The sequence below is a fragment of the Pristiophorus japonicus genome, chromosome 12 (assembly GCF_044704955.1).
Source record: "Pristiophorus japonicus isolate sPriJap1 chromosome 12, sPriJap1.hap1, whole genome shotgun sequence".
Lineage (NCBI taxonomy): Eukaryota > Metazoa > Chordata > Chondrichthyes > Pristiophoridae > Pristiophorus > Pristiophorus japonicus.
The window spans coordinates 170423424-170441926 of record NC_091988.1 but is presented as its reverse complement, the minus strand read 5'-3'; the positions used below and the strand labels follow the sequence as shown (position 1 = coordinate 170441926).

The 18503-nt window shown below is 40.0% G+C and overlaps 2 protein-coding genes across 3 annotated transcripts in view; one reads left to right on the top strand and one right to left on the bottom strand.

Moving 5' to 3' along the window:
* Positions 1-17762, bottom strand: part of LOC139277551 (glucose-induced degradation protein 8 homolog) — a 29330-nt gene extending 11568 nt beyond the window's left edge. The window contains exons 1-3 of the mRNA XM_070896145.1: positions 17682-17762; positions 7458-7585; positions 1845-2041 (exon numbers count right to left, since the gene is read on the bottom strand). Coding sequence (XP_070752246.1) covers positions 1845-2041; positions 7458-7575 — 315 coding nt within the window. The 5' untranslated portion in view covers positions 7576-7585; positions 17682-17762. The remainder of the gene's footprint in view (positions 1-1844; positions 2042-7457; positions 7586-17681) is intronic.
* Positions 17763-18109: 347 nt separating this feature from the next.
* LOC139277550 (dnaJ homolog subfamily C member 5) overlaps positions 18110-18503 on the top strand; it is a 71260-nt gene continuing 70866 nt past the window's right edge. Inside the window, exon 1 of one of the 2 annotated variants that reach the window (XM_070896144.1) lies at positions 18110-18181. The gene's annotated coding sequence lies outside the window, so the exon portion shown is untranslated. Of the gene's footprint in view, positions 18287-18503 lie in introns of both variants that reach the window. The other variant, XM_070896143.1, reaches the window with a different exon arrangement.

Here is an 18503-nt window from a genome sequence, read left to right as displayed (position 1 = left end):
TGAAGCCATTTTTTTGAGAAGGAAAAAAGCAGCTAAAATAGATATAGTGAAAAGATACAGTTACATTTACAGTGAACAAATCCTTTGTTAAAGTAACAAATGATGACAAGACATGGGGAGCTGAAACAAAGAAAAATAGTTGCATTACAAATATGGTTACAAAGAAACGCTGTTCTTGTGACACTCTGGTCCAATAGATTCCACTGCAAATTAGTCCTGTACCAGTAGTTGTACTTTTTTAAAAAAATCATGAAACATACAACTATATTTATATTATATATACCCAATCTACAAGCAGTAATCATTGGAACTTAATAGTCAATGTAAATAATCTTATTTCAGTAATGCTTCAATCTATTATTACAACAGTTCAAGTGGCAAAATTGTACGGGTCTGTGGAATGGGCAATTTTAGATAAAACTGAAGTTTGGAATAAAATACACCATACAGGCATAAATTGAGCCAATAGACATGCCATTTAATATTCACATGTATACATTTCAACTTCAGTATATTGTGCCTCTATATTATCAGTAATTTGCATGTAAGCCATCAATGTTTATGAACATAAACAAAATCAGTAAAACAAGTAACTTTAATCAAACCCCCTTCATGTCAACATGCAAAATTGCTGCTGTCCCCATCAGCAGGTCAAAATGTTCACCTCCAATTTTTTGCAGCAAGAAACTAGCTGTCTATACTGTCTATACTAGAACCAGTACAGCTGGCGGAGAAGGCATGATCCCAGAGGTGAAGGGATAATATACTAACTAGCTCTATTCCTTTGCAAACATTTAACAATAATGCACAATTAGATAATTACAGTAATTATTTAAGGTAAATGATTTTCTGCCCAACAAGTCAGATATGATTGAAATCTAATCAAGGAGAACTGCATTACAACAAAAAACAAAACCCAAGTTTACCAATGGCTCTACCATTAGTTCAGAAAAGGCACCCCCCAACCCAATTTCATCTCATTATTCTTTTTGACCAGCTACTTAAAAAAAAAACTTTCCTTGATTTGGCTGACAGAGCAAAGAGAATTGCCAAATGTTATTGTCAGATCTTGCTTTTGTATTAATGTATGTGGAGCAGGCTCAAGGGACTGAATGGCCTACTCCTGTTCCTATCAGACTATATTCTTAACAGCCCAGGTCAATTTCATCTTCACAAACACAGACCATTACATTATAAAGTGCAAGAGTGCAAGTCAGATTAGCTATTTGGTTTTAGTTACCTAGCTCCAACTTAGGCTCCCATTCAGCAAGGTTCTGTACCTGGAGCTTCATAAAATTTACCGTTATGTATATTTAAGATGTGTATTGTGGTCTGAATTATGGTTGAATATACATGAAGCAAATTTGTAAATGCATGTTTCAACTAATACAGTTGAAATCCAGTCCAGCACCCTTGGGACCTGACCAGTGCCGGAACAGAGAATTTCCCAAACCACGGGAGGTCTCGCTTACCAGTACCGGTGGACAGCGCCCGGGCTCCTGTATGTGAGTGCGTGCTATGGCAGCCTGTGGACGGCTCCCTCAGCACCTGCACATTCACTGACTGACGAGACGCTCCCAGACAATAGGCAAACACACCGACTGATCAGCCATTGCAGCCAATCGCAACTTAAAAAAAAAAATAAACGCTCCTCTCCCATAGGCCCAACTAATGCCAAACCACGGATTTTCCGGATGACAGTGTCCAGGACTAGAGAGGTACAACCTGCAGTTCATCAAATGTTACTTATAGTTTTCAAATAAATTGGACCTATATTTCCACCCTCACCACCCCTTTTTAGGTAAAAATGCTTTCCTTCACGTCGGTTATGAAGACTTCCCTACCTGTAAGTGAAAGTAAAGATAACGATTTGTGTCCAACAGCTCTGGATGCAGACTGTTGATTAGTGCAATGGCCTCTTGAATTTGTCCATTCAGTATCACCTCACGGATTTTAATACGTTCATCAAGGGTGTCCAGGTCAACACTAGGCTCTATCCCAGATTCCACTCTAAATTTTTCTGCTGCTTCCTTAAATCCTTCTGAAACAAAATTATACATAAACAAAATATAACAGCAAGATTGTTAATTTTTAGCTTTAAAAACTTTCATAAAATATTACTAGATTTTATTATTCCAGAAGTTTTCACATAAAATTTGGTGATTTTTCAGCTCACATAACTTCCCACAGTATGGGTGCTTTTAATTCCATGCACCTTGTGCAGCTACACTTTGAAAGAATATCTAATGCCAACTGTAGTGTTTCATCGCACTACTGCAAGATCAAAATATAAGTCACAAGAGAATCTTTGCGGATTGTGTCATGGCCAACCATATTTCCCATTCCCTTGCTAGTGCATCCATAGCCTTTCCTCATTTTACCAATCTGATCTACCATATCAAAACTGCCTCCAATGCTACCTCAATTTAATTTAGTTAGTAATCCTAAAATGATCTAGATTCAATGTAGCATCAGGTTCTTTTCTATTCCGCCTCAAATCCTTTGTTATTTCTTTCTTTTTCTTGATGCATCTGATCTTTTGTGCAGCGTGACTTGCCTACTCTATTGATTAATTCTCTGCCCATACTCAAAAGGTTGCTAAAAAGCACTGTGTTCCAATCTTTAAGTCTTTGTGCATGGCCAATTCTAATGAGATTTGAAGCTAAAATTCAGTTTTGTAGCTGTGTTCTCATTCATTGAAGTGAGATCGTTCTATCTCCTATAGCATTAACGGTATATTGGCCTACCTCCAGCTTTAACCTCAAAATCAAAATATTGAGGATGCATAATTGAAATGCATTGCATATTTTGAAAGATTGATATTAAATTTTAACACAATAATCAAACTGAGCTCATTGTAAATGACTTTGGAATGGCGGAAGAGGCAGCTGGTAGTTGGGGTCCTTCTACCAAAATAAAATGTAGCACCAGACAAGTAGCTTCTACTGTTTGTGTGTGGATTCAAAGAGTCAATCAGCATAATTATGTAAAGAAGTTCTCTCAATAACACACACCTCCAGCCAAACCACTGGTCATAACCTGCAGAACTTCTAATAACTATTTTGCAGCACTCTGAAGGATAGCAGCAAATATTTTTTTATAGGACATTGCATATTTTGTGTTTTTATTTGCTAAAACCTCTCAAAACATTGATAAATTACTAATTACAAAGAAAAAAACAAGAGCAATACTGAGCTACACTCATGCCTGAAATACTATCACAGGCATGGCATTTTTAAGTGCTTATTGATTTCAAGAAAATAAACTCTGTGGAAATTCAACTTTACAGTACCAGCCAATGGATGGGGGCACGACATAATTGAGTTAAGAAATAAATAAAAGCATGAATCATCCACAGACAATCTTGTTTAATCAGTTTTAAGGCCTATCAATTATAGAATGATACAGCACAAGAGGCCATTCGGCCCATAGTGCTTGTGCCTCTTTGAAAGAGCTGTCCAATTAGTCCCACTCGCCTGTTCCTTCTCCATAGTCCTGCAAAATTTTCCCCTTCAAGTATTTATCCAATTCTCTTTTGAAAGTTACTACTGAATATGCTTCCACCACCCTTTCAGGTAGTGCATTCCAAATCACAACACACTGTAAAAAATGTTCTCTCATGTCACCTCTGGTTCTTTTGCCAATCACCTTAAATCTGTGTCCTCTAGTTACTGACTCTTCTGCGACTGGAAACAGATTTTCCTTATTTACTCTATCAAAATGATTTTGAACACCATTATCAAATCTCCCTTTAACCTTCTCTGCTCCGAGAACAACAATACCAGCTTCTCTAGTCTCTCTACATAACTGAAGTCCGCAGCCCTGGTGCCATTCTAGTAAATCATCTCTGCACCCTCAAAGACCTTGGCATTGTTCCTAAAGTGTGATGCCCAGAATTGGACACAATAGTCCAGCATTTTATAAAGGTTTAGTATAACCTCCTTGCTTTTGTACTCTATGCCTCTATTTATAAAGCCAAGGATCCTGAATGCCTTTTCAACAGCCTTCTCAACTTGTCGTACTACCTTCAAAGATTTGTGTAGATACATCCCCAGGTCTCTCTGTTCCTGCATCCCCTATAAAATTGTACCATTTAGTTTATATTGCCTCTCCTCATTCTTCCTACTTAAATAAATCACTTCACACTTCTAAGTTAAACGTCATCTCTCGTGTGTCTGCCCAATTTACCAGTCTGTCTATGTCCTCGTTAAGTATGTTATTACCCTCATCACAGTTTACTATATTTCTGAGTTTTGTGTCATCTGCAAACTTTGAAATTATACTCGGTATACCCAAGTCAAGGTCATATCAATATATTAAAAAAAGAGCAGTGGACCCAATACCAACCACTGGGGACATCATTGTTAACTTCCCTCCAGTCTGAAAAACAACCGTTCACCACTATCTGCTTTTTGTGCCTTAGCCAATTTCGTATCCACACAGTCACTGCTCCATTAATCCCATGGGTGTCAATTTGGCTAACAAGTTTATTATGTAGTACTTTATCACATGCTTTGAAAGTCCATATACACATCAACTGCATTTCCCCCATTAACCCTCTTCTTTTGAAGATTATATGATTTCTGTGACAATGAAGGAATATTGAGAAATGTTCCGTAACATTAGTAGGCCATTTAGCCCCTTGAGCATGTTCCACCATTCAATGAGATCATGGCTGATCTGAGACCTAACTCCATATACCCTCCTTTGCCCAATATCCCTCAATAGCTTTGGTTAACAAAATCTATCAATCTCAGATTTAAAATTAATTGATCTAGCATCAATTGCTGTTTGCGGGAGATAGTTCCAAACTTCGATCACCCTTTATGTTTCCTAATTTCACTCCTGAAAGGTTTGGCTCTAACTTTTAGACTATACCCCCTAGGCTCCCCAATCAGCGTAAATCATTCCTCTCTATCTACCCTACCTGTTCCCCTTAATATTTTGAAAACTTCAATCAAATCATCCCTTGTCCTTCTAAATTTCAGGGAATACAACCCTAGTTTGTGTAATCTCTGCTCGTAATTTAACCCCTGGAGTCCGGGTATCATTCTGATAAACCTATGCTGCTCTCACTCCAAGGCAAGATGCGGTGCCCAGAACTGCTCACAATACTCCAGGTGTGGTCTAACCAGGGCTTTTTGTATAACTGTAGCACAACTTCTACCCCCTTGTATTCTAGTCCTCTGGATATAAAGGCCAGCATTCCATTAGCCTTTTTTTTGATTATTTTCTACCCGTTTATGATTTTTTAAATGATCTATGTACCTGGAACTCCCCCCTCCCACCACCCCCATTTTCACCATTTAGAAAGAAGCAGTTCTATCCTTTTTAGGTCCAAAGTGGATGACCTCACATTTGCCTACATTGAAATCGATTTGCGACAGTCTTGCCCATTCACTTAATCTATCAATATCTCTGTAATTTTATGCTTTCATTTACAATGCCACCTATTTTTGTGTCATTTTGGATATGTGGCATTCTATCCCATCATCTAAATCGTTAATAAATAATAGTGAATAGCTGTGGCCCCAACACAAATCCATATGGGACACCACTGGTCACATCCTGCCAATTAACCAATTTCCTAACCAGGTCAACCACTTGCCTTCAATTCCATGGGCTTCAACCTTAGTTAACAGTCTTTTATGAGGGACTTTATCAAATGCCTGTTGGAAGTCCATATAAATAACATCCATAGACATTCCCTTGTCCCACTACTTTAGTTACCTCATCAAAAAATTCAATCAGGTACGTCAGTCCATGCTGGCTCTCTCTGATCAGCTGAAAATTTAAGGTGTTCAGTTATCCTACTCTTAATTATAGACTCTAGTAATTTCCCGACTACAGACGTTAGGCTAACTGGTCTATAATTCCTTGGTTTCCCTCTCTCACTATTCTGAAATAGCAGAGTGACTTGCACAATTTTCCAATCTAAAGGAATGGTGCCTAAATCGAGAGAACGTTGGAAGATTACAGTTAGGGCATCTGCAATGTGCTCACCTACTTCCTTGAAAACCCTGGGATGGAAACCATCTGGGTCTGAGTATTTGTCGCTCTTTAGTGCCATTATTTTCTTCATTACTGTTATTTTGCTTACATTAATTTTGTTGAGTCTCTGTCCCTGATTCAATATTAGTTTCCTTGGGAATTCCTGCATGCTATCCTCTTCCTCTTCTGATACTGAAGCAAAGTAATGGTTCAACATGTCCACCATTTCCTTATTATCATCATTGACAATATCACCAATATCAGTTTTCAATGGGCCAACATTGTTCCTGACCACCCTCTTTTCCCCAATATAATTGTAATTTTTGTGTGTGTTGATTTTGATATCCCTTGCAAGTTTCTTTTGTAGCTCTTATCAGCTGCTTCCCTTTTGCTGTTTTTTGTATTTTTCCCTTTTGCCAGGATCTGTGCTACTGTTTGCATTTTTGTATGTTTTTTCAGATGTTGTCTCTTTGGTCATCCATGGCTATTTTTCAGCAAGTAGAGTTCTTGCCCCTTGTGGGTATAAACTGATTCTGTATCACAATACATTCTATTTTGAACACCTCCCACTGGTCTTCTGTCATTTAACCCATTAACAGATTTGCCCAGCTTACTTTGGACAGTCACTGTCTCAGCACATTGAAGTCAGCCTTACCTACATCTAGAATCGGAGTAGCTGTTACGCGTTTCTCCCTTTCAAACACGATATTGAACTCAATCATGTTATGATCACTATCTGATAAATGTTCACACACCGTTAGGCTGTAAACTAAATCTGGTTCATTACTTATTACTATCTAATATGTCATGCTTCTTTGTTGGTTCTAGGACATATTGTTGCAGAAAACTTTCCTGGACACACTCAAGAAATTCACTGCCTTTCTGACATGTGTTAAGTCTGCTTATCCTATTCTATTGGAGAATACTTACCTTGCAAAGGAAACTAGGAAAAGGTATTATTTTGCACAGGTCCTCTAGAATGCATATTCATTCATGATGACATGGTTCAAAAATCAATTGCGCTTCCACTAGGCCATCTCAAACACAAGTAAGATGCACAACAAAACTTTTAATTATTAATAGCACTACATTATTTATCATGGGTGTTACTAGCGGAATATAATTTGGAACTAAAAGAAAAAATTGCAACTACACCCGAAACATTAACCTGCCTTTTCTCGTAACGCATCCTGACAGACTTGTGTATTACCAGGTTTATCTGTTTACAATTTAGAGCAGGTTTTTTTTTTTAAACTAAAAGTTACTTTTCTCTCAATGTACAATATTTAGCTGTCCCAAATTTTTGTGCAGCCTCAATGTTGATAAAATTAATTTCCTCTTCAGATCAACTTTTGTTTGACAAAACAGATTCACTAACAAAATATTGCCTGCAATATGGCCTTTCTATTGCAAGGCTCTTTCAAAATCATGTGTAAATCTTATAAGTTTCTTTGTACTAGTCTTACCGGTAACTAGATAGTTCATTATGAGACGATTCATGTCAGCTCTTTGGATGTGTAAATTATTGAGTTTTTCCATCCATTCATCTTTAGTAATTTCATCAGGCTTTTCTGTATAACTCATTCTGAAACACCTAAAGAACAAAAAATAAACCAATGAAATATCTCACCAACGACGATTTAAAACAAGGAAAGATGAATTTTACTCTTCAAAAGAAAACCTAAAAACTATCTTTAAATAGAGAAGTAAAAATGATTAAAAATAGCAGATGGAAAATAACAACTTGCATTTATATAGCAGCTTTAACGCAATAACATGTCCCAAGGCGCTTCGCAGGAGTGTTATAAGACAAAAAAATAAATTTGTCACCGAGTCACACAAGAAGAAATTATGGCAGATGACTAAAGACGTAGGTTTTACGAAGTGTCTTAAAGGAAGAAAGAGAGGTAGAGGGGCGGAGAGGTTTAGGGAGGGAGTTCCAGAGCTTAGGCAGCTGAAGGCACGGTCACTGAGGGCAGAATTTTAGGAGCGCAGATATCTTGGGGGGGGGGGGGGGGGGGGGGCGGTGGTTGTGAGGCTGAAGGACATTACAGAGATAGAGAGGGGTGAGGACATGGAGGGATTTGTAAACAAGGATAACAATTTTGAAATCGAAATCGAAGCATTGCTTAACTGGGAGCCAATGTAGGTCAGCGAGCACAGGGGTGATGGGTGAGTGGGACTTGATGCGAGTTAGGACACGAGTTTTGGATGACCTCAAATTTACCTAGGATAGAATGTGGCAGGCCAGCTAGGAGTGCATTGGAGTAGTCAAGTCTAGAGGTAACAGACGCTCTAGAGGATTTCAGCAGATGAACTGAAGCAGGGGCGGAGATGGGCAGTGTTACGTAGGTGGAAATAGGCGGTTTTAATTATGCCGTGGATATGTGGCCGGAAGCTCATTTCAGGATCAAATATGACACCTAGGTTGAGAATAGTCTGGTTCAGCCTCAGACAGATGTGAGGGAGAGGGATGGAGTTGGTCGCGAAGGAACCCAGTTTCTGGCGGGGACCAAAGACAATGGCTTTGGTCTTCCCAACATTTAATTGGAGAAAATTTCTGCTCATCCAGTATTGGATGTCGGACAAGCAGTCTGACAATTTAGAGACCGTGGAGGAGTCGAGAGAAGTGGTGGTGAGCTGGGTATCGTCAGTGTACATGTGGAAACTGATGCCGTGATTTTGGATGATGTGGGGCAACATGTAGTTGAGAAATAGGAGGGGTCCAAGGATAGATCCTTGGGGAACACCAGAGGCAACAATGCGGGAGTGGGAAGAAAAGCCATTGCAGCTGATTTTCAGGCTACGATTAGATAGATAAGCTGGATGATGGTTGAGAGACGTTGGAGGAGAATATAGTGGCCAACCATGTCAAAGGCTTCAGACAGGTCGAGAAGGATGAGGAGGGAAAACAAAGCAGAGATATAGAAAGCCATATAAATTTACTTGCATTAGACACTTTTTCTTAAACAATTTTTTTGTGGGATCATTAAAATGAATGATCATTACTGGAATACTTCATCAACTTTTATATCAAGTTCATCACAGTACAGTAATAAGAAAAATGTTTTTTTTGTTACAAAAACAAAAATGTTTGTGACCATACAATTTAGAATAGGCCATTCAGAAAGTTTGGAATATAAAATGCATGCATAATCGTTTTTTGGTAAATAAATTAATGCATGGTTATTATTAGAAAAAGAGAATCATAGAAATTTACAGCACAGTGGGCCATTTGGCCTATTGTGTCCGTGCCGGCCGACAAAGAGCTATCCAGCCTAATCCCACTTTCCAGCACTTGGTCCGTAGCCTTGTAGGTTCCAGCGCTTCAAGTACTTTCTAAATGCTATGAGGGTTTCTGCCTCTATCACCCTTTCAGGCAGTGAGTTCCAGACACCTACCACCCTCTGGGTGAAAAAATGTCTCCTCAAATCCCTTCTAAACCTCCTACCACTTACTTTAAATCTATGCCCCCTGCTAAGGGAAATAGGTCCTTCCTATCCATTTGATCTAGGCCCCGTATAATTTTATACACCTCAATTAGTTCTCCCCTCAGCCTTCTCTGTTCCCCAGCCTATCCAATCTTTCCTCATAGCTAAAATTCTCAGTCAAGGCAACATCCTCGTAAATCTCCTCCGTATCCTCGCTAGTGCAATCGCATCTTTCTTATAATGTGGTGACCAGAACTGCAAGCACTACTCTAGCTGTAGCCTAACTAGTGTTTTACACAGTTCAAGCATAACCTCCCTGCTCTTACATTCTATGCCTTGGCTAATAAAGGCAAGTATCCTGTATGCCTTCTTAACCACCTTATCTATCTGGCCTGCTACCTTCAGGGATCTGTACCCCAAGGTCCCTCTGTTCCTCTACACTTCTCAGTGTCCTACCATTTATTGTGCATCCCCTTGTCTTGTTAGCCCTCCCCAAATGAATTACCTCACACTTCTCTGGATTGAATTCCATTTGCCACTGTTCTGCCCACCTGACCAGTCCATTGATATCTTCTTGTAGTCTACAGCTTTCTTCTCCATTATCAACCACACAGCCAATTTTTGCATCATCTTCAAACTTCTTAATCATACCCCCTAACATTCAAGTCTAAATCATTGATATATACCACAAAACTCAAGGGACCCAGTACTCAGCCTTGCAGAACCCCATTGGAAACAGCCTTCCAGTCACAAAAACATCCATCAACCATTACCCTTTGCTTCTTGCCTCTGAGTGAAATTTTGGATCCAACTTGCCACTTTGCCTTGGATCCCATGGGCTTTTACTTTCGTGACCAGTCTGCCATGTGGGACCTGATCAAAAGCCTTGCTTAAATTCATACACACTACATCAAATGCACTCCCCTTATCAACCCTCCTTGTTACCTCCTCAAAAACACGACCTTCACTTAACAAATCCATGGTTATGTCCTTGATTAATCTGTGGCTTTCTAAATTAAAATTTATCCTGTCCCTCAGAATTTTTTCCAATAATTTTCCCACCACTGAGGTTAGGCTGACTGGCCTGTAATTACTCAGTCTATCTTTTTCTCCCTTTTTAAACAACGGTACAAGGTTAGCAGAACTCCAGTACACACCTGTAGCCAGAGAGGATTGGAAAATGATGGTCAGAGCCTCTGCTATTTCCTCTCTTGCTTCTCTTAACAGCCTGGGATACATTTCATCCGAGCCTGGGGATTTATCCACTTTCAAAGATGCTTCCTTAATACTTCCTCTGATTGCAATGTCTCTGCATCATCCCTCTCTTTTGTAAAAACAGTCGCAAACTGTTCATTAAGGACTATACCCACATCTTCAGCCTCCACACACAAATTACCTTTATGGAGTATAACGAGCTGGAGCATGCTACTACAGCTTCCAGCGAGAGTCGTCCCAAGTGTGCGATGACTTCGAGGTGGGCGACTGGGTGACATCATCAAGGCCCAGGTTGCCGGTTAGAGCGTGGGCAGGAACATCGGCGGGGCCCAGACACAGCGGAGGAGCGGGAAGGTCGGGGGGGGATGTGCGGCAAGAAATCGCGGCGGAGGTGCGGTGAATGATTGAGGCGGTGGAGCAGTGAGAGATGAGTGGTGAGAGATCGTGGCGGAGGTGTGGCAAATGTTTGGTGAGAAGGTGCGGTGAGAGATCGTGACAGAATTGCAGCGAATGTTTTGTGGCAGAGGAGTAGCGAGAGATCGTAGCGGAGGTGCAGCATGTGATCGTGGCGGAGGTGCGGCAAATGAGGGTGCCGGGCACAGAAGAGCCGAGGGCCCAAGGGCAGCACGGGCCAGCCCACACTGCGATAGGTCCGTGTAGTAGAGCAGGTCTCCAGTCGTCCTGGTTTACCCATGCCACTGGATAAAGGCCTAGCTCTGTCAAGACCGTGTGGTGGCTGGTATGCAATGGTCACCACACGTTAAAAAAACTCCACGCACCGGCATCTTCCACCCCTGCAGTTCAGGACTGGAATATCGGGTCCTCCATTGAAACATCTATGAACTCATCCCTTTTGGTGTGGAAGCAAGTCATCCTCGTTCGAGGGACCACCTATGATGATGATGACCTTTATGGTCTCTAATAGGCCCTACTCTTTAAGTTATCCTCTTGCTCTTAATGTATTTATAAAACATCTTTGGGTTTTCCTTGATTTTACTTGCCAATATTTTTTCATGCCCTTTCTTTGCTTTCTTAATTTCCTTTTTAATTTCACAGAAAGGTTACTGTGTACATTGTCAATCTTTGGTTATTGTTATTTTAGTGCAAATGTCTTAACCTCAAGTGCACTAATTCTTACAGTACTTGGTCAAGAGACACAAATAAATATGCTGACGTTATATTATACCATATTCTCAGAGGGAATGAGCTTGATAGGCTTCTTTCCCACTTCAAAAGAAATTCTAAGTTTATCAGAATAAAAGAATCAGCAAATCAGAGAAAAGGTAAAAGAACATTAAAAGAAATATGCATTTGTTAAGCAAGGAATTTGCTACCCAAAACCAAATCAAAATGCTACTATAGTAATAAAAGAATTGGCAGTTACAGATATTTAGGCACAATCTGAAAATTGAAGTTGACCAAAATAATTTACTGATTGTCTAAACATCTGTATAGATTGACTGGGATTTTGAAGTTTCTAAAGTCTTGATTCAACAGACAGGGAATGAATTTTATTTAAAGAAAGCTAATTGATTTAAATTTGCTTCAATTGCTGATTTAAATTTTTTTTTAAAAACTTAATTTATAAATATGGTATTTAATTTTGTTTAATTATAATTAATCTTCATTACACTGATGTTACTATTGTATACTCCTTATTGTATTATTTACAATGTAATTTGAATTTCTTTTTTTGTTTTTTCACCTGTGTCTATCTGCGTGCGTATTTTGGCTGCCGTTTCAGACCCGAGCCTTTAACCTCTTTTTACACTTCCTTCTCACGATTTTTCTCTCTTTCCCTCAATGGTCAATATCTAATGTGTTGTAAAATTGTTGTGAAGCACCTTAGAATGTTTTACTAAGTTAGAGGTGCCCTATAAATAAAAGTTATTATTATTCAACTCGGTCACCATTTTGCATGCAAAAGAAATCCATATTCTGGCAGTGGGTAACATCATGGGCAAGTTCCAAGGGGTTCAAGATAGAATACAAATCTCAGAAAGATGCTGCAAAGGGGAGTCTTTTCTTGGAATATCACTTTGTTGCTAAAGCTCATAATATAAATATTAAAATTGCACCAGTTTGTTTTATTTCATTATCCTTCGTGCTGACTTCAAATTACAGATAATTATTTTAAATATTGTGCACTGATAAATTATGTATCATGCCTCTAAATCTGAATTTTGCCCATCTTTCTAATTTTTACACCGATATTGGTGAAATGTTCAGCTTATCTTTGTAAAGGTAGGTAAGGCTCAACTTATTTTCTCACAATGCCCTTCTCAACATTCAAATGCATATTCTGACAGAAGCATTAGTGATTTTAGTTGTTGGACTTAGATTTCAACCAGTGCAACTTAAAAGTAATCATCAGAATTCACTTTGCACAGTAAAAGTCAAATATGAAGTAAATTATAGCACATGATCATTACCATTTTAAACAGCAATCTTCTATATTTTTAAATTGATTCTTAGCCAACTGGTTTAAATCAGTCTTTATTTTAAAGTGATCTAAAGGACAAACTCCCAAGCCACATTCCAAACATGTTATTTAATACATGGAACAGTCTGCCAATATGTCGTTTTTAAACACTAAATCATCACACGCAAATAAAAAAAAATTCAAGGTGCATGTTTTCCACCTACTTGGTAGCTACCATTTATCTGTTTGGAAATTAACAGTATTTCATCACTAAGTATTTGTAAATGAGTTTTATGCCTCCTTCTACATACAATCTTGACAGTCATCTTAATTTGAGAATACTGGGTTGATGTCTTGCAAGTAGATCCTCAAGATGGATATACAAGTAGCAGGATATGTTGATAGGGTTAGGTGAAGTAGGGTGGGAGGGGGCTCGTGTGGAGCATGGATCAGTTGGGCCAAATGGCCCATTTCTGTGCTGTAGACTCTATGGGCCCAAATTTGCCCAGGAGTTGCTCTGTTTTTTTTTTTAAAAAGAGCAACTTAATTTTTCTGGAGTATCTTAAAAATCCCCATTCTGCACATTTAATTTGCGCCAGTGTAAGTGAATTAGTTAGGATTTTTTTTTAAGTTTTGTTTTTTTTTCCAAAAGTGGGTGTTACCAGCCACCTGTTTTGGTCATTTAAGCCAGTTTGGGCAGCTAATAGTTGCTCCAAACTAACTTAGGCCAGCATATGTGGCCACTTGTGGCCTGCACAGAAAACCCTTGCGGAGAGTGAAGAAATCAGCGCAGGTAAGCACATTCTAAAGCACCAAGCACTAAACAAAGCAAAAAAATAAGCATTCAATCACAAATAAAAAATACAAGGAAGCTGAGCGGACCTGCACCTAGCACCAAGACTTACAAAGCACTAAACAAAGCAAGAAGGTAATAAGCAATTAATTAATAAAAAATAGAAGCAACCCTGCACCTAAAGCACCAAGACCAAAGTAATACGCAATCAATCAATAACAAATAAAAAATAGAAATCCTACCAAAATACGGCCCGGGAAGGGAGCGGGCAGCCGATGAGGGAGACCATTCAGCCAGGGATAGGGGCGGCACGCTTCGGCCCCTCCCACACAGCCTGCAGCACACACTCAGATCCTGGGGGCATGCACACTCTATCGCACATGTGCAGAAGTCCCGACACTGTTTTCAGCGCCGGGACCTGGCTCCGCCCCCGAATCCAGTGGCCACGCTACACCACCATCGAGGAGGGGCTGGGGAGCGGCCAAACTTGGCTCGAAGATTTTTGGAGCACTTCAAGGCAGACAAAAGAGGCACACCTCTGGTGAGTCCAGAAATCTGTACTGGCCAAATTCAAGAATCGCCGATCATGCCAAATGGTACTTACAACAGAACATGCGGCATAAAGTTTTCCACAGCTAGAACCATATTTAGGCAATAGCAGATAATAAGATGCACATATATCAAGAGATCATTTTGTCAAAAGGTGAAATCAATTAATTATTTTTTGCTGCATCAAGATTTCATGTGCATATTTTGGAGCTCATTACTGTATTAGATCAAGAACTCACTATTTAAACAAACAGTGCACCAATAACTGTTCCAAGAGTAGCAATAGTACTCTAATAAACAGTACGTGCGGGACCTCTATTAAAGTTTGCAGGGTAATGTTAATACTGTAGTAGTTTTGATAAGAAAGTTCTGGTTCATTAGAGGTTGTCAAAACTTTTACCTCGATCAGAACTCAAGGCATTACACAAATAACTGCATTAAACCAATCTATTTGTGAGACAAGGTACTCAAAGTTCTCTGTCCTAGATTATATGAAAAGTAGTGTGACGGTACATTCTGTTATTTAGATTTGGCTGAAACCCAATGTTCATTTTCCATCATTAATCCTCAATTCTAATCAGCACCTGCATAGACAAGGTTCATTCAAGATGTAGATCTCATACTAGTGAAATATTAGCTATCTGTCAGCATAAACTGGTGGTGAGTCTATGAGGTACTGGTACAGCCATATCCCAGACTATTATGTACAACTGTGGTTACTGTATTACAGCTAGGGTATCAGGCATTGAGGTGATGCAGAAAAAGGCAAACTTCATATCTAGATGAAGGCATTTGAGCTGTGAGAGGCTAGAGACCCTGGGATGTTCATTCTGGAAAAATCTCAGGGGAGATATTTTACCAAGTATTCAAGATTCTTAATGGGAAAGAGAAACTGAACTCCAATAATAGGTTTCAGATAGCCGCAAGAGAGAAGGTATATAGGCAGTTTAGATTATATTAAAAAAATTCATTCTCAGGGTAGGTATTGCTGGTAAGGCCAGCATTTATTGCCCATCCCTATCTGACTGGGAGAGCACCGAGCTGCTTGCTAGGCCACTTAAAGAGTCAACCACATTGGTGTGGGACTGGAGTCAGGAACAGACCAGACCAGGCAAGGACAGCAGGTTTCCTACCCCAAAATACATTACTTTTAATACTGTAGTAAGTTGCCTGTGGTATTATCCATGGTCAGCTGAATCACGTTTTTTTTAAATCCACAAAAAATATGGATTGAACCCTTTACTTTTTAAAATATTGTATTGATTTTATTTGTCATGTAAAATAAAAATCAAAGGGGTGTTCAAATTGTGCCTCCAAATAATCAGCTGTTAAAATCCAAACAATTCAGTCCCATTTGCGGTTATATTTCTTATTCGGCGTTTTGTCCTATGTTGTGGGCTTAGAAAGAGCTATTCTTAGCACTAATGCCTCAATGATGGATAAATCCTACATCATAATGCCTAGTTCTGAGAAATATACAAATTAATAGCAACATAGATTTAAACTCTATATGTAGCTGGATGGTGCGAGCACAACTACGCAGCCGGTGAAGTCAAAACACTTGAGTACCTCTGACTCAAAGACAACAAGCCTTTTTTTGTATTCTGTCCAGGTGTCTGAAAAGGGTATTACAGTAACCTCTCTTTTATTACTCTCTCTCAATCTTCTACCTCAAAGTAGCTGCCTGACAACATCTCCAAACCTCCAGTTGGTGAGGAAATGATTTAAATCATCTGACTGTCAATCTGAGGGGCACAAAATGTAGACGATGCAGAACAAATGGTAATGCACAGTGCAGATACTTACGATTTACTTTATGATGGACCAAACAGGGTTTGGATATATTGAAAGCTTACAAAATGTTATGTTGGCAAAAAAAGTCATATTTCTTAGCTCCCACGAGGACCAACATGTGTCTGGCTTTGACTCCAACAACCTCTCAGGTGGAAACTCTAAGTACAGAGATGTAGTCTTGGTATACTGCTTAACCTGCTGAGTCTTGAACCCCTCTACTGATCAGTTCCATCACTAAATCTGCTTTCTTGCATCTTCACATCACCTGTCTCACTTCTCCCCCACTAACACCTAAACTCCAATCTCAAGGTTTGATTTCTCAAATACATTGATAGCCATCCTTCACACGCCATAAATTACAACTCATTCAGAGCCTGTATTACCATACATACACACATCCACAGTGTTGCCGTCCCATCATCAGTCCACTGTCAGCCAGTGTCCAAACAAATGATTTTAACACCTTCCTCCTCACTCAGCAATCTTTTCCAATTGTATATTACACATTCTATACCCCTCTGCACTATTCCTTGTCCTCACTCCCCCATCAGCAGCTTCTCCTTCTGGCACTTCACCCGGTCTTCTGGAATTCCCTCCACCTTGATACCGTGGATGTAAAAAAATATTTGATTGTACTTGCAGCTCAATTCCCGAGCTCATTCTCTTTTTGCCTGTATCCATGTTTCCCCCCATTATTCCACAAAGCATTTTGAAATGTCTCCAGTACCTAAAGAGCATTGTGAAAATGTTAGTAAACACATTTGTAGTTGGGAAAATCCTGCTTGCTTACATTTAAAACTGCAACAGGACACACACACACACACATTATAAAACCTTTACATTTCTACATTTAGTTTGTGTCCCGTAACCAATAGACCGAAAAGGATAAAGCATGTCAACCAAAACGTCATGTTTTTCACAAAATGTAAGTCTAAACTTCTGAAGATTGAAATTCTATGTTGAATTTACTAAAACTAATAAATGTCTCAATTTGGAAACTGTTTTTTTAATTCATATTTCAACAAATTAAATCAAGCCCTAGAATGTCTTATTACACATTGGAAAATACACATCTACAACATGTACAGACCTTAATCTCAAAAAATTGTTGTAGATGCCCTTCTTCATAAGGCTCCACTCGAGCCTCCCTAACCCAAAGCCTACGTTATAATGAAGTTCTGAAGCAAACTGTGATGTAGCAACGTTCGTATTTGAATCAAGTTTGCTGAAGCAGTGAAAAGAAAAGTGAAAGGATTGTACTGCTCGATAGAAATTTTGACTCTGGGGGTAGGGAAGTCATTGCGTCGCCGAGGCCTACGTGCAGGGGACAAACAATACAACTTGCCCCACATAAACAAAAATATTATCAGCAAAAACAATTTCCTTGGAACATTTAAGAGCTTCGTTTATTTCCATTTGCACGCGATGGTTTAAAAACAATGGCCGTCTTCAGCAAACAGCTAGATTTTAAACTCAGCCAACCTACCTCAAATGTGGAAGATGTTGTTTGTACCCAGACCCGAAAGCAGGAAAGCTCGCGATCTTTCCCCCTCAATGGAAAGCTTGGTTGAACTCGCCACGATTCAACCGAACTTGCCGAACGCCTACTTGGGCGCCGATTGGTGATTTACTGACGGGGGGGCCGTGCGACTACCGCATCAATCCGGCTTGCGGTTGGTTGAGCGCGGCTGTCAATCTTCTGACGTCACCTAACGCGCAGCGTGGCTCTCGTTGCCAGCGAGGAGGGCGGGTGGAATCACTGCGCATGCGGGGAGCATCTGGGTGCCTGATTGGATTCGGCTGTGTTTTTTTTGCGCTCTAACGGTCGGTGAGTGGGCGGTGTTCCAATTCCCAGGGAGCAGAGCGCAAGACCCCCCCCCCCCCCCCCCCCCCGTTCTCCCACTCGGCTCTTCCCAACGGCAAATGTAGGCCGGGGCGCGAGGGGGAGGAGAGAGGAAGTGAGGAGGCGCTGACGCTGTGCGAAAGGTGAAGTGCTGACGGAAATCTGTGTGATATGGTTCATGTTGTAAGAGGTTGACGAAAACCGACTCACCGAAGGGAGAAAAATATATATATATATATATACTCAAGGTAACACAAAAAAAAAACGACACGAAGCGCAGAGGTAGCCGCCGGGTGTGTTAATGTTGTATTCTCCCTCGCGCCGCCGCCTTGTCTTTGTCCCGGGTATTTAGTGCGCGGTCTAAGCAATGCATGATGGCGTTAGGTCTGATCCGCTGCCGCAGACAGCGCTATAAATCGGTGCCGCTCACTGGATTTGGAGAGGATTTAATTCGGCTGCACTACC